Below are 23,207 nucleotides of genomic sequence, written 5' to 3'. Positions count from 1 at the left end.
TGTTCCATTTTGGTGTTTGAGGACTGAGGTATGGGCGATTTCACCCATCCCTAATTTTAGATTTGGGCAATATATTAGATGCTTCATTTTCAGTGTCCCTGTTCTTCATGTAAGCATTATACTTTTATCTGCATCATGTACTGTACATAAATGCTTTCTACAGCTGAATAGTTCCTTCTAATGTGTATCAAACAGTTGTAGCCAGATATTAAACTACAGTGAAGCAGGGTAACCCTTATAAATCTTAATTTTTTTTATAGAAGATGAGCAGTAGAAACTGCTGAAACAGTGTCTGGAATGCCTCTCATGATTATAGGTTCTCTTGCTACAGCAACCAATTATAAGTAGACAGAGTAATCCAGTCTGTATGATTATATAACAACTCCCTTACTTACATCCTGGTAAAGAACATGCTGCATTATACAGTATAATCATCACCAGTTAGAAGTACAAATAGTAACAAAATTAGTGATTTGTCTGTAGTGACACACATTTCTTTTCTAGCACACAATACATTTTCAATCTTATGCATTATCTATATTATGTTAGACTTCGTAGGTATAATGTGGATATAAAAATATGTTGATGGTTGAAATTTCAAACAGTGCTGCTGTTTCTTCCAGAGGAAAACGGTGCTAATTCTGACTTTTTATTTATGCATTCAGGGCAGATTTGTTTAGAAATACAACAAAGGTTTATTCAGTCTGTATTGTTCATTTCTGTTTTTCAGATCAATGCTAATGACAGCCTGTGACCTCGGAGCTGTGACCAAACCGTGGGAGATTTCAAGACAGGCAAGTCATGATTAATAGCAGGGCTGGGAAGAGGCGATATTAGTAGGACAATATTCCCAGGGCCCTGACTTACAAGGGAGCAAAACAGCAGTCAATTTACAGCAGTATTAATGCAGTTTAAAAAAAAATGGAGCAAAGGGTTTCTGCAAGGCAGGGCTTATTGCACAATCTTTTCCTTTGCTTGTTGCTGCTGAGCAATATTTAGGTATCCAAAGAGATCTTATTTTATATCCTCTCATCTATTAACCTTTTAACTCCATACAAAAAATGGACCCTTTAAAACAACACACCACGCCACCCTCCACATTGCAAACATTTTTTCCTTTAGGTAAACCCAAGTTACCTTTTACAACGTACAAAATTCTATAACCAATTGACAATAGCAGAATTTGTCCTAAATATGGAACACCAACAGGGACTGCCAATTGACGCACATGTCCTAATGGATATAGGATATGCATTTTTTAGTCTAGTTAGCAGATTTCTTTATCTCAGCCGCGGCTTAACATTACAAGATGCAGTTTTAAAGCCCTATTCAGCATTCCTTACTCAGAAAAAAAACTGCAGTGCTGAGTGTGGTCCTGAGAAATGTATAGAATACCTGGGCACTCATTGACATTTAGGGTTTGGTGGGACAAGTCACTATAGGATGAGAAAGTCCTGTAGCTGGAAGGCTGGCTAGGTCAAAGACTGGCCTCATCCAAGAGCCCTGACCATAGCCATCCATTCACCACTGCCAGAAATTTTCCTTGCCCCCCACCCCCAGCCTCAATCACTGGCATGAGGCATCTCCCCTACTATCAGTTCCCAACCGTACCTCAGTGAATAAAATGTAGGTAGAAGGCAGTACATGTTGGGAGATGAAGCTTGGGAGGAATATCCAGCAGCAGAAGGCATCTAGGAGATGGGCCACTGACAATGTAAAGTGGGTAAGTGGCATGACTGAGTTTGATGGGACTAGTGATCCCCACAAGTTAAAAGACAGTGGACTGGAAGATAGAGGCTAGGTGAGAGGAAGCAAAATGGAAAGAAGCCAGTTTTCTTGGGGATGGACAAAGAGGGTCTCTGGTTGGAAGGTGATGAGGTACTATTGATGCATTACCTCAATTGCAAAACATCCATCCTGTGTGTGATAAGGGTTTAATCAGCACAGATGTCGTTCATGGTCTAGAGTGTTAGTATAATTATTGAATAAGTTTTGGGGGGGTTTTTAACAGCAAAGTTGCACAGCTATTTGGTATTTTGAATTCTGCTCATACTGTGTTTAACATATGGGAATATCTGGTGAATAATTTTAATGTTTTTCTCATATTTTAAAAAGCATTTTGGTATCCATCTCCTTCCAGAGCTTCTATTCCCCGATGCAGTTTACAAGTAACTCATGGAAATCAGTGGAAGTTTCTCCCACTGCAGGACAAAAGTTTCAGGTCCCAAGACTCTTCAATCCCACCTCAGCTATGGCTGCAGCTTGTGGCATTCCTCAGTTTCAAATTAGCTTTTCTATTTCCTATGGTATCAAGAGTCAGGATCTGCTTAGCGCTTCTTGAATGAGTTTTGGGCTATGGGAGATCAATACTGAAATCCAGGGTCATCCACTGAAATGTAAAACCAACTATTTTTTCTTATGACTTCCAAATGCTGCAGCTGAACCTTCCCTTGTGACCTAACATATTTTGTATTAAAAATCCAGTCTAGGAGCATTAAAGGCATCATCTGGTTGAGTTTTTCAAGATAAAAGTAAATACACACACTAATGAGGCCACAGAATGGGGAAATCTGTTGACCCTAAACCTCACCTGGAGGAGGAGTCGTCCTGAGAAGGGAGAGAGGTGGACAAAAATACATAAGTGGAAGGGATTTACAGAATAAGTGCAAAGGACAAACACTCCAAAAGATTAGGAGAGGGACAAGACATACAAAAGGAGACAGAGATAGAATATTGAAGAGAGCAGGAGGAAAGGAGACAAGTACATATTGATTATTCATATAGAAGATACTTGGAAAGCCCTTAATTGCAGTTTGGAATAATTTAACAGCCTATGCACGGTGTATAAATCCATGATTTTATTGACACGATGGGGCTCCATATAGAAAAAGTCATTCCAAACTGTGCAATAAGATTCTGCAGGTAATTATTCTTAACTTAGCTGAAGATTTTAAATCATTTTATAATTTCAGTTCACATGCTTTCAATTGTGACTCATTTTTAAGTTGTAGCAAATTTAAGATCTGATGATTGTTGATAGCCTGTACAAGTGACTGCATAAGCAATCTTGCATTTCAATGTTAGACCAGGAAATTTAGAGTTATTCTGAGGTGCAAATTCTATCCTTAGTTCACCCTTTTGTGCCTTGGTATTGCATATGAAATGGTTTCTTATCAGTGTACCTCAGAAAAAAAAGTAAGTAGCGCAACAGGAGGAGTTAAGAACAGAAGGTCAGCCTGAGTTTCTACGCTTTTTGTTATTTAGAAACATACCTTTATCTCAATAGCTACATATTTTTGGCTGTGCATGACAACAAGTGCATTTAGTTAAAGCTGCTGTTTATACTAAAGTCACTTGCTGTCTGGGCTTTACTGGTTTCTTTAGGCTTCCAGTGTTTTCAAAAATAATCTTGTTTTGAATACTGCATTCTTCCAAGTAACGCATACCATTGTCAGAAATGAAGGCAGCTTCATGGAGTCTGGCAAAAAGAGTATAATACCGTTCCAAAAGTCAATGCCACCATTCTTACATTTAATCAAATGACAATTTTAATCTGTGTTCATATTTAGATGCTACAGTAATTAGAGTGGCATAGGATATGTATAGTACAGAAAAACAAAACTGGGTGAAGAAAGTCTTAGGGTTTCACATTAAGTTTAGCTAACCCAGAATTTACCGATGAGCTTTGTTTCTCTAACCACTCAAGAGTTTTCAGAGGCAGTCGTGCCAGCACCCAGAGTGCTCATGTACACTTCACAAAGTCTTTCTACAAAGATAGTTCCACGTGGGCATATAAAATTTATAACCATCTATTCTATTCTCAGATGCATAAATTACATGCTGTTCCAGTTTGACTGATCATTGACAGACATCAAAAAGGAAATCAGAATGTGTTTTTGGAACATGACTACAGAGATATAGATATGAATATACCTGCAGTGTCCCATGCCTGAGACCTAACCTCAACAACGTAGTTAAACATTGCCTTACTGTAAACACATGAATGAGACTACCAAGGAATTTATAATTCGGGGCTATAAGCAATAAATCTGTGATTCTTACAAATAGCTAACATGAACCTTAATCTTTAGTGTGATTATATTTTAGGCAGCTGAATTGGTAACCAGCGAGTTCTTTGAACAAGGAGACAGAGAGAGATCTGAACTCAAACTCACTCCTTCAGTAAGTTTATCATTACTTTTAAACTAGCTACCTGTGTGCGGAGGAGGAAAATTGTTTTCTGGTAACTGCTTTAATTCAGAGAAGCAAGTGGGTTTCATGAGAAGAAATACATAAGAGATATGGACAGACTACCACTGGAATCTGGCAGTGATATTTAGGGCCTGATCCAAAGTCCATTGAAATTAATGGAAAGATACCTCCCAGTTACTTCAGTAGGCTTTGAATCAAGCCCTTACTCACTATGTGCTGTACATATCCCAAGGTTTAGATGGTCAACTCATTTTACAACAGCACTGAGTACAATATTCAAGATGCAATATTCACACCAGAAGTCACATTACTAGAAAGCATAATTACTTCATTTGTGTTACAGTGTGACATTTCTGACATCAGTATTGTGTGATGTATCCCTGTACCCTTTGAGGAATCGTTTCTGTATACCTACAAGTAACATTACCACCATCATTGTAGGGTTATTTGGGATGGTCTCTACATCATATACAAATCTAGATAAGACACATGAAAAGGTATAAAGTGCCAAAGGAAACTGCAAAGAGGAAGAGTGACCAAAAAACCCACCCTATTAAATATTTGCAGTGGGAGATGCAAAGAGAGGACCTTCCCACTTAAGTATCTCGAAAGCAGACTCATGCTGCGGGGGAGGCAGAGAAAGAGACAGACAGACAGGAGTTCTAAGCTCTAAGGAGTTCAAGTTGAAGCCATTCAAGAATATAAAAACAGAGATTGGACATCTTAATCTGCATATAATTCTGCATACAGCTGATACTTCAAGAAAATGGTCCAACCTACTCATACGAGTTGTCACTTTGATGCTGCTATGTGGTAAGTACTCACTGGGCTAGATCCTCAGCTTGTATAAATCAGCATAGCTCTACTGAGGTCAATAGAGTTGCAGCAATTTACACCAGTTGAGGATCTGACTCAGTGACTTTTGATCACTGAGCTGATTCAGCATGGTTTACATCTTTGTACATTAAGCTAGAGGATCCTGAGAAGATAATGAATTTCTCTCCTGTAGTAGTTCTCTGTGTACACCTTCCCAAGTACATAAGTACAAAGGTAGCTCTGGTACAGTAGATTATCAGTTAATCAGCCATAGCAATAACAATGCTAGTGCCTTGGACCAAATCTAGCCTGAAATAACAAAGTACCATTCCATATCATACGTATTTAGTGCATTTCACAGAATACATCCAGAAGTGAAAGCGTGCTCCTCACACTAATGAAGTCCCACTGTAACAGAAAATAAATTTTACTTTTAAAACACATTTTACTATCTTCAAATAGCAGGGAATTCTAATGCCTTGGAGCATTTCATGCAAATACCCTAGCATCAGCAACATTAAAAATGAATCCAGGCCATATCAGGAAATGTGCATTTTGGTCATAAAATGGACATGGAGACTACTTAATATAGTAGAACCCACCTCGCTGAAGTAGCAGGGCAGGGTGTATGAACAGGGTGCTGGGACCATGTGCACGTATGTATACCTTAGCAGAGCTCCTGAGGGCTCTGGAAAAGCTGTATGCAGCAGCTTTAGAAAGAGGGGAAGGGGGATATGCTATTGTGCATGTCCTCGGGGCTTTCTTCCCAACACAGGGAAGGCACTGAGGCTGTGGTGCCTACTCCAGCCAGTAAGATGGGGTAGTGCCTACAATATGGGTCCACTCCTGCTCTAAGGCCTGGAAGAAAAATTCTACCCCTCCTCTTTCCCCCATGGCATTCTCAGTGTCAAGACAAGTTACTTGGGCTGGGGATGGGTTGAGCCGATGTGAACTAATCAGAGTTGATTAAAAACAGAATGAAAATGAAAAAAACAATAATGTAGTTAAATAAAACCCTGATGTTAAATAAAAGTACAGGCTTATTTTTAAAAATAAACCTATTTAAAACAGTCTATATTAAAGGCCAAACTTACTGCTTCTATTAAAGAAACCAGGTGGGGGAGGTAATATCTAACGACGTATGCTAAACTATCTGTTCAATCTTGTATTTAACTTTGACACTCTTAGTGCCTTTCCTAGACCTGAAGAGCTCTGTGTAGCTTCTCACCAATAGAAGTCTGTCTAATAAAATCTATTACCTCACCCACGGTATGTCTCTGATATCTTGGGACCAACATGGCTACAACTCTGCAAACATCTATTAAAGTCATTTAAATTAAATACAAACAATATTAAGTAGTACATGCATGCTGCCAACTTTATTTAAAAATCAAACCATTCGTCTGGTGGAAATCACTGGCTAGGGACCTAAAACCAAAGTTTGTTGAATTGCTAAACCAACTTTTGATAGCAGTAGCCTCTTCTGCCAGTGCAGAGAGAGCAGATACTTTCTTCAGTTCAGTTTGTTCAACAAATTCAGTCCCATAACTAGTTCATTCAAAGTTAAGAAATCAACTGGGAGTTGAAGGGGTCGGGGGAGGGAAGCTTGTTTTACTCTTCCAATTTATTAATAAAAAACTAGGTGTGAGGATAGAGGAGTTCTAAAGTCTTAAACCATATGATGACCAGAAATAATCACATCAATTCATTAACTACACACAATACATCCTTTGTTTAAGGAAACAGTTTTAAATGCAAAACATGTTTTGATCATTTTTTTCTTTTCTTGTGTATCCAGCACTTAAGGTAGGTTTGTTCAATTAAAAAACAAACTGCTGGTTTTGTGGATTTTTAATTGCATTTGAATTTCCATCCAAGTAGAGCTTGACACAAATCACAAGTAAAATTTTAATCTGGTAAATGAGAAATGCATCATTCACCATTTTCTAATATAATAAAAATGTAGAAATTAAGCAATGAATAAGTTTAAATTAAGGTATATAATTGCTTTAATAAGTATATATACTGTATCATCCTCATGAGCAAAAAGATGCACCAAATTTAGTGTGAAGGCTATATTTAGCTGTAAATCAATGAGCTTTAATTATCAACTAATATCAACCAACCTCTCTTTAGGAAAAGAGCCAAAAAGTACAAATGCAGGACAATTAAAATCAATGATTTAAATCAAGGTTACCTCCTTGCTGATTTAAATCATGATTAAAAATTTGTGTTTTAATCAGGTTTGATTTAAATCAGTCCTCCTTAGAACTAATTATGGAGTATACAAAGTGTAAAGTCTGAGGGATAAGGGCCAAAATCAGAGTGTTACAATTTGAATAATGGGAGTTCCTAAAAAGCTACAGTAGCAGTAACCGAAATGTTTAACGATTCAGCCATAACACAGGTCACCTAAAAGAAATAAACATGTGGATACTGCTAGTGAATCTAGAGAAGTTGATTGATCAGGAAGACAAAGTGGTATCCTGTGACTGTCCAAACAAGGTAATTTTCTTGCAGTAAGCTTACAAAACAGACTACATGGAAAAAAGAATGGGATTTTCAGAAATACCTACATTACTTAAGAGTCCAGGTTAAAATTTTCAAAATCCCACAAAAAATTCTACTCTCTCTCTTCTTTAAGTGAGCTCTTGGGATCCCATCTTCAGTTTCCACTAGGATACTATTAGATAAACAGTCACATTCAACTTACAAATTTCATAAACAGAGCTGAAAATAAAAACAGTTGATTTTTCATCCTAGACAAAGGGCTAGGAAGACTGTAAACACTGATTTTTGTAATGAATTGTTCAGTTTGTAACAGTTTGACCATAGTTCCAAAGTGCTGGATAAAGCACCTGTAAAATATGCTAGCGTAATAAAGAAAAAAAACACTTTTCCCCCTGTCTCCATTCAGGCTATTTTTGATCGGAACAGGAAAGATGAACTACCCAGGTTGCAGTTGGAATGGATTGATAGCATCTGCATGCCTCTATATCAGGTACTTTTTTACTTCTGCAATTGTAGAGTCACAACACTGGTCCTGCATCTCCAAGAGGGAGAGGTAGATTATATAACAGCCTTAGAAGCGGTCTGAATCTTTAAATCACTGCACTTATTCATGAAACGCCTTTAACTTGCTTCCTTCAACTTTACTCAAAATTCTCAGCTGAAAACAGAAAACTTTAAAATTTACTGAAGAAAAGATTAGATGATTGTTGTAAATATAATTTCTCTTTAAATTCAAAAGCTTCAAGGGCAAGGATCTTCTTCATCGTTCTGCCTGACATATATGAGAACATCAACATTGTAACAGGGCTATCCTGTGCAAAATGGTTTATTCAATGGATAATTCTGGCTCGGCATTGCATATAGGCCCAGACCTGAACAGCTGTGGCTCAAGGGAAAGCACACGGCTCTAGTTCTGGCTGTTCTCCAAGCTCAGAGTGTGTGACAGAAGCTTTGGAGGGGCATTCCAGGCCAGGGCCTCTGATGTCACTGGAGATACGGTCCTTATTTCAGCAAGTATGTTGTCTGATCCACAATGTGCTCCTACGGTCAGGCACCCAGAGATTACTTGAGTTCCTGGTACAAATCAGGTGCTTATAAAATGTCTATGTTAGGGGCTGCACAGGAGCAGAATCTTCCAGTTTAATCCAGACATTTAAAGCCAGTACGTTATCTCTACTTGCACGCAGAGGTACAAGCAAGCCTTGCCTATACACGACACTTCATAAACAGTAAATGGGCTAGAACCGATCCAGAATTTGGCCTGCATGGAACATACAATTCACTATTTTAGTTCTGTTTTTAATACAAGGCACAGCTATGCAACAATGGCTAAAGATGGACAGTAATGCTTTTAACAATCTCAACCACAAGTCACCGAGTCAACACCTTTGACACCTCCTTGTCAGCCAAACTCAGCACCAAACCCTTCACTTGGTCTCAGGCTAGCCTCCCATGGAAGTCAGAGGGGATTTTGCCTGAATAGTTTTCTGGATTTGGCCATCAATGCACAAAATATGGGGAACAGATACATTCAAAAATTAATATCCAATGAGGCATTAAAGAGGACGTACTGTATGTTACCAGAATGCCAACTATTCACTTTGAAATCTGTGTGAGAGTTGTGATCTCCTCCTGCACAACCTTGTGCTCCCAGAATTCCCTGTGACTTCAACAGGCACTTGAGCGTACACAGAATGAAGGATGGGCGTTTAATAGCTTTTCCAGTCTGTTTACACAAACTCCATTGCTTGGACATGTAATTGTGCGATTTAGCTCTTATACATAAGAAAAATACTGTTTTAGGAATTTGTCTTCTTATTTTGGGCCACATGTCACTAGTAGCTGCTAAAGTGGAGGGGAAAAGTGGAGGCACATGAGCAGGCAGCTTCCAAATAAGTGAAAAATGGGCATTAACAAAACAGTCTTTACAATTAGTAATCCAACCTTTATATAAAGATAAGTAAGGGGGGAAAACAGACATGGAAAGAAAACTTATTTTTTGTTAGTCTTATTTTCCCAAACATGACAACCTCATTAGGAATCCAAGTTCTTATGCCAGAAGTCATGATTTATTTGTGACAGTGTCTTTAATCAGAAAGAGTACAATAAGGCAGGGTGGGCAGAGAATCAAAGCAGCCTCTGTGTGAGTAGACTAGATCTGAACACTAAAGCACTGGTTAGTTAGCTCCATCCTAGCAGGAGATCTGTGGGGAATATATTCACATCTGATTCCCCTGTTTTCTGCTGTCTTTGCATCATGCTGTGTAGCTATTAGCCTGCTGCTCAACAACTTAAAAAAAGAGACACCATCAAACCTTGAAGTCATTGCAGCACCAGCCTTAGGGGTAAACAGAAAACTGGATGTCACAGGATCACACTGTGTGAGCTACCCTCTTGAATATAAAGCCAAGTTTTAATTTCCATATCCAACTTAATCAAACCTCAATATACTCATTGCATCAATGATGCACAGAGGCACTGTAAATTCTCTGTTTACAGATAGTAAGAAACCTTTTTTAGGGCTGGCACTATATGCACTACAAATATTTCAAGTTCAGGGGTTTTACCTCTTCCGTATAAATTTCTCTTTTAATTTTAACCTTTGTAACAAATTGTACGTATCATGGGATACAATGGCCCCATTTATAGATAGACTTGTGAATGAAGCATGAAGAGATGGAGTATTGGTGGACAATAAGAATTAGCAAAACCTGAGCAATGCTTATATAATGCACTGGTATATAGTTTAGAAGTTAATGGTTTGAATAAGTGTAGAATTTTATATCTAGTATTGCCATTTTTGTACATTAATCCAAACAGTAATCAAGGATATATGCATGTAGCCATTTCCCCACTGAAGTCAGAGGAGAGTTTACCTTTAGTAAGACCTGCAGTAAAAGTCCTGCAAGTCATGCTGATAAACTTCAGATAAATGTAATAATGCTACTGTACGTTCCTCCAAAGCTTCAGTTAAAGGAAACCAAGATGAGAAAGAAAAAGCAGAAACAGACACTTCCAAAGTCTAAATCTGAAGTGTTTTCGTATCAATTATTAAAAATGTAAACAGACAAGCCCACTCACCAGGTCTAGCTCCTGCTAATGTAGCCCTCCCCCTTGATCCTTAGGCTGCTCTAAACTATTATGGTGGCTAGGGCCATCCCTAATGGATCAATTCACTAGTCAAGGGTTGCTGGAGTGCAGTGCATTTTCAGCTCTGTTCCCTATCTGCCCAGTAATGCCACCTATACTGTTGCACTGCAGAGGCCAGTTTCAGTCACCTATAAGTGTTTTTCTTGTGAGGGTTTTGTTCGCTGCCTTTGACTTTCCCATGATCCAAGAGATCAAAGACGACGAGTAATCCACCTAAATGAACTACTGCAAAAGGTGTGTAAAACTGCAGTTAGCTATGACCTCTCATAATAGGTTCCATAGAGATTAATTACTTTTTTGCCCTAAATACATTGGTTGTTTCCGGGGAAGGGAGATTACTGGAGCCAGTGGGTGAGGAAGCTAAAATTGAAATAATACCTTGAACTTCATTTAGCAAGGCCTTAACCCATATGAATCAATTTCTCCTGCAGTGAGCTCGATTTCAATCAAATATCTGTTGTTTGATAAGAATTTATAACATGTGTGGTTACATAATGACAGAACATAAATCCGAAGTGTTCTGGTATATCATTTTCCAAAACTTTAAATGAGAAACTAGAAGTCTACCATATAGGTGTTCTCAATTTAGATGCTTAAGAGTATTATATTAATTACTCAGGCTGTTTGGACCTGTCATTAGTTAAATATCTCCATTCAGTGGAAAAGACTGATGGCTGTTTTTATTGGGGACAGGGACTGTTTTTTAGGACTTTCAGAAATAGTGTGCAATTTTGCATTCTTAATTTGTGATTGTGGATCAAGTGAGGTGTATGTGTACCCATATTGGCACTGAGATACATAACTGAATATGCAAACATCAAAGTTGTTTATGCCAATAAGGCACACAACCACACTAACATTTTTGCACATGCAGTTGTGCATGTACATTTTTTAAAACTAAGACCTTAGTGTTATATCCTACCAGGCGCCTAGTTTAATAATACAAAGAAAAACTAACAAGTTCAAATTTGCCTTTAGAAAGCATAAAAAAAATCAAAATATTTCAAAGTTGGTTATATGGGCATTTTTAAAATTTTTTGGTTATTTGGTTTAATTGTTAGCCAGTGTTGTTTTAAGTTCTAAAACATACACAAGATTTGAAACTTTCCAATTCCAATGCTTGTAGTGATCAGACGTTTATTATGCTTTAATGCCCAATGTTTGTTCTTCATTAAGAATTATCATGGGAAGCACTCAAATAGAAAAATAGGTGATCAAACTTAGTAGCTTAATTCGTTAGTCTCTAAGGTGCCACAAGTACTCCTTTTCTTTTAGCTTAATTTAGTAATTCCAAAAACTTGGCTTGAAATATTCTACAAGGAAAAAGCTTCCTGATACAGGCTCAGTATCGAGTATAAATAAAGTAGTATTACCTCCACTGTTCTGGCTAGGACATACTCTTCAGAAGAGGAGAGAAACAGATCTGTCTAAAGCAGAAAAATCTGGGGCATCACACTGAACATAAAGTCACTGGGTATGCTAACTGTTAGATGCACTTGGGGTGCAGTTTTACAGTTCCAGTAGATATTGGACACACATGTACACAGTTTTCCCTGTAACAAGAATTATTCAGCATTTGTGAAGCATTTAAGACAGATTAATTTGCATTTCACAGATCTTGAGGCACTCAAAGCCTCCATGCAAGTGGTGTTCATGTTTCAACAGCACAAGGATCCTCTTCTAGATGGCAGTTGCATTGTGCATGCACCTAGGGCAGGGTTGATCTCAAAGGTTTGATTTCCCTAACTAAGACTAGATTACAGTCGTCTATATGAGGCTCAGATATAGAAAAATATAAATCTGATCAGATATCTTCACAAACATTAAAGATTTGGCTTCAAACAAAAGATGCTAACAGAAATACTCCTGCTTCTGATTGCACTGTTGGACTGAGACAGTAACATCATGAATAGCAAGGCCTAAGGTCAAACTCTGCTTCTGTGTGTATAAATACTTAGTCAGGTAGTCGGTGACAAAGTGACAGTAGCTATTTTACATTTAAGGGAGATGTCTTTGTGGAAGATGAAGTCCACATCTGCGTGTTTCTCCTTCGGCACCATGGATGGCTGCTTATTTCAGTTTTAGTCAAGACTCTTTTGGGTGCCAGAAGCTGCAAAGTTTAATGCTCAATAGAAATTAATTTCTACAGCTCCATGGAAAAAGTTTGTGTGTGTTGGGGTGGGGGGGGGGAAATCTGTCTGTTCCATCACCAAACATTTTCAGTGTTTTAGACTTCATGTTGAGGGACAATAGGAGTCCCTGCTTCTTTATCATACAGTATTCTTCACACACCAAGGAAGAAATCAGTTTGCTTCCTCCATATACTTTGAAATCCCTATATTGCTAATCCTCATTAAACAGCAGATCATATCTGACCCTGTAATTACATTGTCTATGGAGTGATATCTATAAAATTATGTCACTGCTACAATCCTCTAACTTATTCAATTCATATCAAAAGTGGATCAAAGGCAAAGGCTTCTAGCAGTAGTAATGCTTCGATGACCCACAGGGAGAACAGACAGAAATCTCAAAAGATCACAGCACTGTAGAGGGGAGGACTCACCGCTACAGCACCCCCTCACAGCTGGGTCCGGCATAGCAGGTCTGTCCTGTGTTGCACCATCTGGTCTGTGGCTTCTTTTGATGTGGCCCTCCAGTCAAGTCACTTTAAAAAATCTCTCTCCTTTTAGGATAATAGAAACAAGTGTCCAATCTCTCCATCTGAGCCTAGTGGCCCAGTCATCCTTTTACTCAGGGCTCTCACAAGTCTGTATCCCTTTTTGTCAGGAGATTTATGCCATCTTCCACGGTGGCTGGTAAGGGAACACAGACCCACCCTCTACATGGGATTCCAGTCCAGAGACCCTAAGACAGGCAGTCAAGGTTCACTCTACCGGACTTCTTCCTACCCAGCCTTGCCACTTATCCCGCAAAAGCTTTCCTTTTCCCTACAGGTCTCTTTACTCCCTATTAAAGTGACTACAGAGGTTCTCCCTGTAGCCCCCTTCTGGTCTAACCTTCCTCTGTCTATCCAGCCCCTCCCCAGCTGGGTTTCATCATTAATTAGGCCAACCACAGCCTCCAGATGCAAGCAGCATTGGCCCCCCTATCCCATGTTCACCTTTTCATCACCTGTGTGGGGTTAGGCATCCCATCATAGGCAATCACTTTGTTAAATTACTTGGACCAAAAGTTTAAGTTACTATTATAAATATAAGGGGGTGCAGAGTGACCTTTCGCTATTCCATTAGAGCGAGACAAAATAAAGAGAGTTTGGCTCATATTCACAAAAGGTACTTAGACACTTAAATCCCAGTTTTAGGTATGCTAAGTGGCTGCTGCATTGGGTCCCATTGAAGCAGCAGCACTTACAACTTTTAGCCCAGTGGTCAGAACACTCACCTGTGCTGAAGGAGGCCTGGGTTTGTTTCACCCCTTCTGCCTGAGTGAAACAAAGGATTTGAACAGGGGTCTCCCACCTCTCAGGAGAGTGCTCTAACCACTGGATAAAGTTATAATGTTGGCATAGGTACTTGCACACCCCCATATATGCTGCATTGGGGGGACATGTGGGGTCAGAGAGCCTGCTGGCTGGGGAGGTGGCAGCAGCCTGGCCCCTCCAATCCTCACCAAGGCCTGGCTGCTGGGAACAGGCAGAGGGCCCCCGGTCCCCAGCACCTGTCCAGCTTCCTCAGATCCTGTCCACAGCAGCTGGGCCCAGGTGGGGAGCAGAGGGGACGGGCCACCATCACCTTCCCAGCTAGGCCCTTTCTCAGCAGCTACCAAACCGCAGAGGCAGCCACCCATAGCAGACGTGAGAAACAGCTGCTTCCCATCCCCTCTGCTCCCTGCCTGGGCTCAGCTGCCAGGGAAAGCAGCCGAGCGAGCCAGAATCGTGTCAGGGAAGACAAAGCGGGAGAAAGACAGAGCCCTTCCTCGCCGCAGATAACTCTGCTGGGGTGAGGAGAGCTCGGTGGTCCCCGGGCTGGGAGCAGGGTTGGGGGTCATTGGAGAAGGCACCAGGAGCAGGTTCCCTGGCCTCTGCCCAGCTGGAAGTAGAGGCATTGCCCATATCCCATGCCTCCCCTGCTGAAGTGTCCACAAGCTCGAAGGAGACACTGGTGCTGTGAGTCTCCCCGGGGCTGGGCTGGGCCCAGAGGCACATGCTCCCCACTCCTGTGCCCCAGCTCCCTATGAGCTGGCGGGATTGGCTGCCCTGGCCCAAGGAGGTGGGGCTGGAAGTTCCTCCCACAAGCAACACTGTGGGGCTGTCATGTGCTCTCCCCTTTTACATTGTGTGTCCCCCAGTATTAGCAGGCAGGAGTTATCTATGCCCATCCCATTAACTCCTCTGGCAGTTGTGTGTGGATTGAGGCAGGCACCTAACACCTTCTCACAAGAAATGACTTAGGCACCTAAGTCACCTGGCTCCCAGAGAGGGGTTCCTAGCTGTGGACTGCTAGCAGAGATAAGCACCTCCCTGCAGCCCACACTCAGCACCTATATATGAGAAGAGCGGGGCTTATGGCGCACACACACTCACCCTTATCAGCGTCACTCATGGGCTCGTTTAGGTGGCTCCTTGCCTAGCACGTTGGCTTTTATGGATCACATTCTGAGCTGCCGATCTGTCCCCGCACATTGTACAGGGAGCCTCGACACCTAACTCAGGCTTTGTGGATTGCACTGTTGTTCCTGTGATTTTTCTAGGTACCCAGAAATTAGACACTGCAGCCCACATATCTATTCAGGGGACACCATCACAGGGCCTAATAACATCAGCCACACTATCAGAGGCTCGTTCACCTGCACATCCACCAATGTGATCTATGCCATCATGTGCCAGCAATGCCCCTCTGCCATGTACATTGGTCAAACTGGACAGTCTCTACGTAAAAGAATAAATGGACACAAATCAGATGTCAAGAATTATAACATTCATAAACCAGTCGGAGAACACTTCAATCTCTCTGGTCACGCAATCACAGACATGAAGGTCGCTATCTTAAAACAAAAAAACTTCAAATCCAGACTCCAGCGAGAAACTGCTGAATTGGAATTCATTTGCAAATTGGATACTATTAATTTAGGCTTAAATAGAGACTGGGAGTGGCTAAGTCATTATGCAAGGTAGCCTGTTTCCTCTTGTTTTTTCCTACCCCCCCCCCCCCCGATGTTCTGGTTTAACTTGGATTTAAACCTGGAGAATGGTCAGTTTAGATGAGCTATTACCAGCAGGAGAGTGAGTTTGTGTGTGTATGGGGGTGGGGGGGATGTGAGAAAACCTTGATCTATGCAGGAAATAGCCCGACTTGATTATGTAAAGAGTTGTCACTTTGGATGGGCTAGCACCAGCAGGAGAGTGAATTTGTGTGGGGGGGTGGAGGGTGAGAAAACCTGGATTTGTGCTGGAAATGGCCCACCTGTTGATCACTTTAGATAAGCTATTACCAGCAGGACAGTGGGGTGGGAGGAGGTATTGTTTAATGATTTCTGTGTGTATATAAAGTCTGCTGCAGTTTCCACGGTAAACATCTGATGAAGTGAGCTGTAGCTCACGAAAGCTCATGCTCAAATAAATTGGTTAGTCTCTAAGGTGCCACAAGTACTCCTTTTCTTTTTGCGAATACAGACTAACACGGCTGTTCCTCTGAAATTTGTAAATCTAGGCCTTTGTGCCCTTCACAGGAAGGGAAGCTTAAGGATCACAGACATGGTGCTAAATCCTGACTCAGCCTTTACTCAGCTACAATGCCCATTGAATTCAGTGAAAGTTTTGACGGGGGAAAAAAATGAGTTCAGGATTTGGATATCTCCTTCCAAAGTGTGCTTCTGTCTAGAATTTATTGTATGGGATGGTTTAAAAGAAGCTTACAAACATAGGGCCCAGCCTTGAATTCCTTACTAAGGTAAAATCTAAAAGCTGGTTATATGCAGCCAAAACTGTGTTCATGAACATACATTTAAGTTCCAACCAGCTTTTTGGTTGAAATCATGTTTCTGTCTCTTATATTCATGTCTCATGAACATGTGTGTGTGTGTGTGTGTGTGTGTGTGTGTGTGTGAAGGGTTTTTTGTTTGTATGAATGTTTCTTTGTACCCCTACCCACATTTGCTAGTGACCAAGGCTATTTGTACATAAAGAAGAGTGCTCACCATTTTTGTTGTTTTTTTTTTCCTACTTAAAAAGGTTCAATCATCCAATTAGTGAGGAAAAACACTCTCATGTGACTTAGTCAATCAGGTAAACCTCACAAATAATGATAGCGAATAGGCTACAGTCACAGTTTGGGAATAATCCATTGCCTGAAATGTGCTCACAAATTTTTTAAAAGCAAATGAATGAATGAAAATCAAAATCTGTTTGTAAACAGAAAAAGGGCTAGATCCTTCAGAAAATGTATTCAAATGAATCATTTGATCAACGCTGGCCAATTTTCATTGAACTAAGTTTTACCTAAGTACAGGCTTCTGAACTGGATTATTCCCTAGTGAAGGCAGAAAAGGATATCTTTCTAAAACTTCTGATAGGTGCTACAGAATACCACAGAAAACCAGGTATTTGGAAACATTCATTTGTGACAGTTAAGTTGAGGACTGACACAGATGATTAAGGCATATAGTCTCAGTATGCAGTATGTGACACACTATAGACAAGGTCTGGCATAGATGGTGGCAGATTAAGTGACCGTTTCATTTTCTGCTGCAAAAGTTGACATCCATGGGGCACGACTGCTAAAACCTTTCAAGGCAGAGCAGCAGCTGCAGCAATGTCTGCTATGCTCACAGAAAAGTCTGCCTTAGGAAAAACTAGATCTGGCTAATTACACTAGGTGGCTGTGCCAGAGGGTTTAGTAGCTAGGGATCAAGTTGTGGGTAGGGGCTTCCACAGGGAAAGGGGCAACTGGAAAGGGGGCTTCTGTGGTCCTTAAACAGGAGCAGAAGTACATGGTCAGCCTCAGAGTGTTTTTGTTGGAGAAGTTGCCTAAGAATATTTCTACCAGCGACAAACTCAAACCAGTCCAATATCTCTTGAATTTTCAGGACGCCCATCTGATTTTTAAGGCGCTTGTCCATTTTCCAAGTTCTAAGTAGTGGAATGGACATTGTTGGAGTATCTTCCCAACCTCATTCTCCTAAGCTAAGAATAAGATGTTTATTTCTACTGTTTCAATTCTGGTGGATAGAAAAGAGGTGAAGGAGTGCAGTTCAGGTTCAACATGGAACACTACAGTGGGAAACCAGAAAAAAAATCAAAGGAATAAGTTGACTGTGAACAATGACTATGGGAAGTATGGTGCTAGAGGCACAATTTTTGAAGGGTCTGGTGAAGAAGAGTTGCCTGCCCAACACTGTATCCATCTACACTGTTATGCATCAATTGTGGTGTCTAAGAATCCACAAATGTTTTTTACAACTGACACAAAAAGATTTCAGTGTCTCCTTCTGACTTTCCTTCCCCCGGTCTCTTAGGTGGTATTTTGTTGTAAATATGTGATTTTAATGGGGTTATTGAAGGACAACTAGATCAAAGAAGTGGCATGTTACACTATCAGTGGCAGTGTAAGAATACGCAAGCTTTCCCAGACTATCTGGAGGAGGGAGAGACAGTACACTCAGCCCTTCGAGGGACGGAGTGCTTCATGTTGCTCCTTAAGCAACCATATAGCCAATAGGGCAGTATTATTGACAGGCCACAAAGGAACCCTATCCAGTCCTCTGCTGAAATGACAAGTCAACAGCTGCTTTTGAAAGAAGGACTGAATAGGTGAAAGAGTATTGGGTGAAATACTAGTCCCAATGAAGTCACTGGGAGATCTGCCATTGACTTCAGTGGAGCCAGATTTCACACATTGAGTTCAGAGGTGTTTCAACATCACCTAAAAAAAAGGTGGTGAACTATTTGTGCAATTACACAATTTTCAAATAAAAAGATGACAGAATTAGCTGGCCACTACAAGGAAAAGGAATGAGTGGTGAATGAAGATGCATATTCAGAGCAGGGGAAATGGATTGAAAAGTTGGCAAATAAGGTAGAAAAGACAACCAACAGAGTGAGTACAGCAGATCTGAAAGAAGATAAATGGATAATTTAACAGCCATTCAGTTTTCAAGAAAGACAAAGAACAAACTATATTGCATCAGAAAAGGACTCAAAATGATGATGGATGAAACACTTTTAAGCGTTGAACACAACAGAATCACAGTTACCTGCAGAATTCCCAGCTGAGGATAAATGTAAAGACCTAAATAAGGATATGACACTGATATGGATTAACGAGTTTTTCAAAATCTATTTAACGGCAAGGCAGAAGGCATTGATCACTCCTCAAAACAAATGTTGAAAGGAAAGGGGTAGAGTAATCTCATATTTTGCACAAACTGTTAAAATATGTGGGATCAAGAGCAAAACCAGGAATTGCAGAACCAAATAAAACATTACATTGGCATTTATGAAACAGTAAGTCACCTTCTCATGGAAAAAGGAATATACTGATTCCTTGGTTTTATTAAGTTATTATGAACAGATGGACTATCAGTTTGCCTAGAAACTGTAGCAGCACGTCAGTTGAGCTATTTCAATAGATTTCCAATCTCTGTTACATTTCTTCCCTTTGACAAGAAGAACAATTTTAACTCTGATCAGAGCACACTTTGCTACAAAGCACTTACATGTATAATATACTTTTTCTTTATTATAGCATATGGGTCATTTTTATCAATAAAAAGTTTGTTTTATGAATCCACTCAGCCATAACTTTATTAGAAATAGATATTGCTGCATTATTTTTGGTAATGTACAGAACGTTTTGCTATCACCCGAAGGAAACTTTAATAACTGTTCAGTTCAAAGGATGTTGAATATATTTTGTGTGCCAGATCACTACTCCTCAGTTTGCTCCTCCTGCATCATTGGGGGTCACTACATCCAGGTGGATTCATTCCCTAGTGAGGGCAGGCACTGTTTTCTTCACCATGCTCCTTTGGAAATTTCTTTGGAGAGCAGCTGTAAATGATATTGGTAGGCTTCAGAAAACTGCACTGGCAGAAGTCTCAAAGGAACACAATGATTAAGTGCATCTTCTAGCTGCCCTAGCCACACATCTTCCCAGCCAGGACTTTGGGGGCCGTGCTTGTCCCTTGTGGGCTACCCATCATGGGGAGAGCACAGTCTTTTTCTACACCTGTAGCCTCCTCTTGTGGTGCACTTAACTGTTTTGGATCTGACAACAGAAGCTGAAACAAAGCAAAGTTCTCACACAACTCCATAAAGAGGCTTCTGGAAGCTATTCAAGCTGTTATCCTTCATCTTCTGTAGCAAGGCTCCAGAAAACAGACTTCTTTTAGCAAGAGAGTTTTGTTTATCAGTACTAGCCTGTATGCAGAGATAGCAAACCAAAGGATGATTTTGGTTTTGCAGAACATCTTCTGTCAGTCTAAAGCCGTGGGTGGCTCAGCTGTAGGTCCCATTTTCCTCTGACCTCAAAATAGTCAGAGTTTTGGATAAATGGTTCACCTTTGGCCCATGTATTCTTCTCTTATGAAAGCCACATCAGCAAAACTCAGGGTCCAGTTCAGCTCTGTTGTGACACCATCAACTTTAGTGGAGCATCACATACTTATACCTCATCTGAATTTCTCTCTATGGCTTCCTGGTCGCTAACTCTCCCTTCCAAAATCAGGAAGTTCCTACACAATAAAAATGAGTAATTAGAAATCAGTGGATTCCAAAGCAGAGTAAACATTGTTTTATTTTGAGCATGTCAGAATTTTATAGGTCTCAATTTTTGTGGTCTTATTGCATAGCTTGCTTTATAAATATTAGACCTGCAGTCATACTTCCTTGGGCTGCAATCTTGTCAAAGCTGATACATTAAACAAGGTCGGAACTGGTCAATATTTGGATAGGAGCCTCCAATGAAAATCCTAGGACCTGCAGAAAATGGTATTTATGATTCAGTAGGTGCCATTCTTTCCCTGACTCAATTTGGCTTTGGGTGAGATGCTGAGTTTGATTTACACAGCATATTGGATTACCCGAGATAGGTCTTCTCTCCCAAGCCACACTGCTCTGGGGACCCTTAAGGAAACAGTCCTCCTGAGATTTAAGCTGTCTGGGAGCTGTTAGCTGAGTGCTCTTAGCAGAGGCTCCTCAACTCTGGAACCTACCTCACTGGTCTGACAGAGCTAATTTATTAACTGTTGGAGTGCAGGGCAAGACCCTGTCTCTTTCCATAGGCTTATGCCTGCACCAATTGGATGTAGGGCTCCAGTAGGGCTTATGCTTAGTTGGGTGAATGTATTTTTCCTTTGCAAGCTGTGTTTTATTAAATAATGTCCATGTGCCAGGAATTCATGTCTGGAGTTTTAGTAGTAAAGGACACAAACAATTCAATAAGTTCTTTTAGCATCAAATTCGATGATAGAAAACTCAGCACCCTTTCTGGTAACTTTCAGAGTAACAGCCGTGTTAGTCTGTATTCGCAAAAAGAAAAGGAGTACTTGTGGCACCTTAGAGACTAACCAATTTATTTGAGCATGAGCTTTCGTGAGCTACAGCTCACTTCATCGGATGCATACTGTGGAAACTGCAGAAGACATTATATATACACAGAGACCATGAAACAATACCTCCTCCCACCCCACTGTCCTGCTGGTAATAGCTTACCTAAAGTGATCATCAAGTTGGGCCATTTCCAGCACAAATCCAGGTTTTCTCACCCTCCGCCCCCAACCCAACACAAACTCACTCTCCTGCTGGTAATAGCTCATCCAAAGTGACCATCAAGGTGGACCATTTCCAGCACAAATCCAGGTTTTCTCACCCCCCCACCCCCATACACACACAAACTCACTCTCCTGCTGGTAATAGCTCATCCAAAGTGACCACTCTCCCTACAATGTGCATGGTAATCAAGGTGGGCCAAATCCAGGCTTTCTCACCCCCCACTCCCGGAAACACACACACACACACAAACTCACTCTCCTGCTGGCAATAGCTCATCCAAACTGACCACTCTCCAAGTTTAAATCCAAGTTTAACCAGAACGTCGGGGGGGGGGGGGGGGGGGACAAGGGGAAATAGGCTACCTTGCATAATGACTTAGCCACTCCCAGTCTCTATTTAAGCCTAAATTAATAGTATCCAATTTGCAAATGAATTCCAATTCAGCAGTTTCTCGCTGGAGTCTGGATTTGAAGTTTTTTTTGTTGTAAGATAGCGACCTTCATGTCTGTGATTGCGTGACCAGAGAGATTGAAGTGTTCTCCGACTGGTTTATGAATGTTATAATTCTTGACATCTGAATATTTGTTTTTATTTTTTTGTGTCCATTTATTCTTTTACGTAGAGATTGTCCAGTTTGACCAATGTACATGGCAGAGGGGCTTTAGTCTTTATTATTCATTCTTTATTTGACTATGTGCAGCTTACGTGAGTGTTATCTGAACTTCTAAACTGAGCTGAGCGGTGATGCGGCTCCAGCCTTGGAAAGCACATGCAGGTGCTGATAGTTGCTGACTGCAATGGATTGCTTACACACATAAGGTGAAATCTAAGCTTCACCATTATCAAGGGGATCAGAGGCTCGTTCATGTGAAACCCATGAACTCTTTAACTTTGTGCAGCTTGTCATTTAACTAATAGGCCTCCTGTTCATAGATACCAGTGACCAAGGGACTGATCCTGCAACCCTTACCCTTCTGAGTAGCCCCAGCAATATCAATGGCATGACCCACAGGAGTAAAGGAAGTCTAAACTATTTGTGTGGCCAACTTGCATGATATTACTCTGTTTCTCATGCTATCTGGTGTTTTACTTAGAGCCCCAGCTGCTGGAGACAAGTGATTATGTGAGACTCTTGGCTTTCATTTCAAACAAAAAGTCAGGGTGAGATTCTATGCTGAACTTCTAAGGGTATGGCTCTAGCCCAGGAACAGGCAAACTTTTTGGCCAGAAGGCCATATCTAGATATGGAAATTGTATGGCGGGCCATGAATGGTCACAAAATTGGGGGTTGGGATGCAGGAGGGGGTGAGGGCTCCGGCTGGGGGTGCGGGCTCTGGGGTGGGGCCAGAAATGAGTTCAGGGTGCAGGAGGGGGCTCCAAGCTGGGGCAGGATGTTTGGGTGTGGGGGGGATGACGGCTCTGTCTGGGGGCTTTGGGGTAGGGCTGGGGATGAGGAGTTTGGGTGTGGAAGGATGCTCTGGGCTGAGACCGAGGGGTTCAGAGGGCAGGAGGGAATCAGGGCTGGGCAGAAGGTTGGGGCACAGGAGGAGGTCAGAGGTGCAGGCTCCGGGTGGCGCTTACCTCAAGCAGCTCCCAGAATCAGCAACATTCCCCCCTCCGGCTCCTATGTGAAAGCACAGCCAGGCTACTCAGAGCACTTCCCTGTCCACAGGCGCCGCCCCTGCAGCTCCCATTGGCCGCAGCTCCCAGCCAGTGGGAGCTGTGGGGGCGGTGCGTGGGGCATGGGAGTGTGCAGAACCCCCTGACTCTCCCTATGCATAGGAGC

The 23,207-nt window shown here is 41.2% G+C and overlaps 1 protein-coding gene and 1 long non-coding RNA gene across 3 annotated transcripts in view; one reads left to right on the top strand and one right to left on the bottom strand.

The window, feature by feature from the left end:
* Nucleotides 1-23,207, bottom strand: part of LOC140895685 (uncharacterized) — an 81,116-nt gene that overhangs the window by 44,060 nt on the left and 13,849 nt on the right. Inside the window, exon 3 of one of the 2 annotated variants that reach the window (XR_012154309.1) lies at nucleotides 19,199-20,382. The exons of the other annotated variant lie outside the window; for it this stretch is intronic. This is a non-coding gene — a long non-coding RNA (uncharacterized lncRNA). Of the gene's footprint in view, nucleotides 1-19,198; nucleotides 20,383-23,207 lie in introns of those variants that run through there. 2 annotated transcript variants of the gene reach the window in all.
* Nucleotides 1-23,207, top strand: part of PDE11A (phosphodiesterase 11A) — a 211,783-nt gene that overhangs the window by 184,796 nt on the left and 3,780 nt on the right. The window contains exons 17-19 of the mRNA XM_073305996.1: nucleotides 731-798; nucleotides 4,112-4,182; nucleotides 7,946-8,029. Coding sequence (XP_073162097.1) covers nucleotides 731-798; nucleotides 4,112-4,182; nucleotides 7,946-8,029 — 223 coding nt within the window. The remainder of the gene's footprint in view (nucleotides 1-730; nucleotides 799-4,111; nucleotides 4,183-7,945; nucleotides 8,030-23,207) is intronic.

This window comes from Lepidochelys kempii, chromosome 11 (genome assembly GCF_965140265.1).
Source record: "Lepidochelys kempii isolate rLepKem1 chromosome 11, rLepKem1.hap2, whole genome shotgun sequence".
Lineage (NCBI taxonomy): Eukaryota > Metazoa > Chordata > Testudines > Cheloniidae > Lepidochelys > Lepidochelys kempii.
Note: the sequence above shows the minus strand (reverse complement) of the source record. Positions and strands in the feature narration are given on the sequence as shown.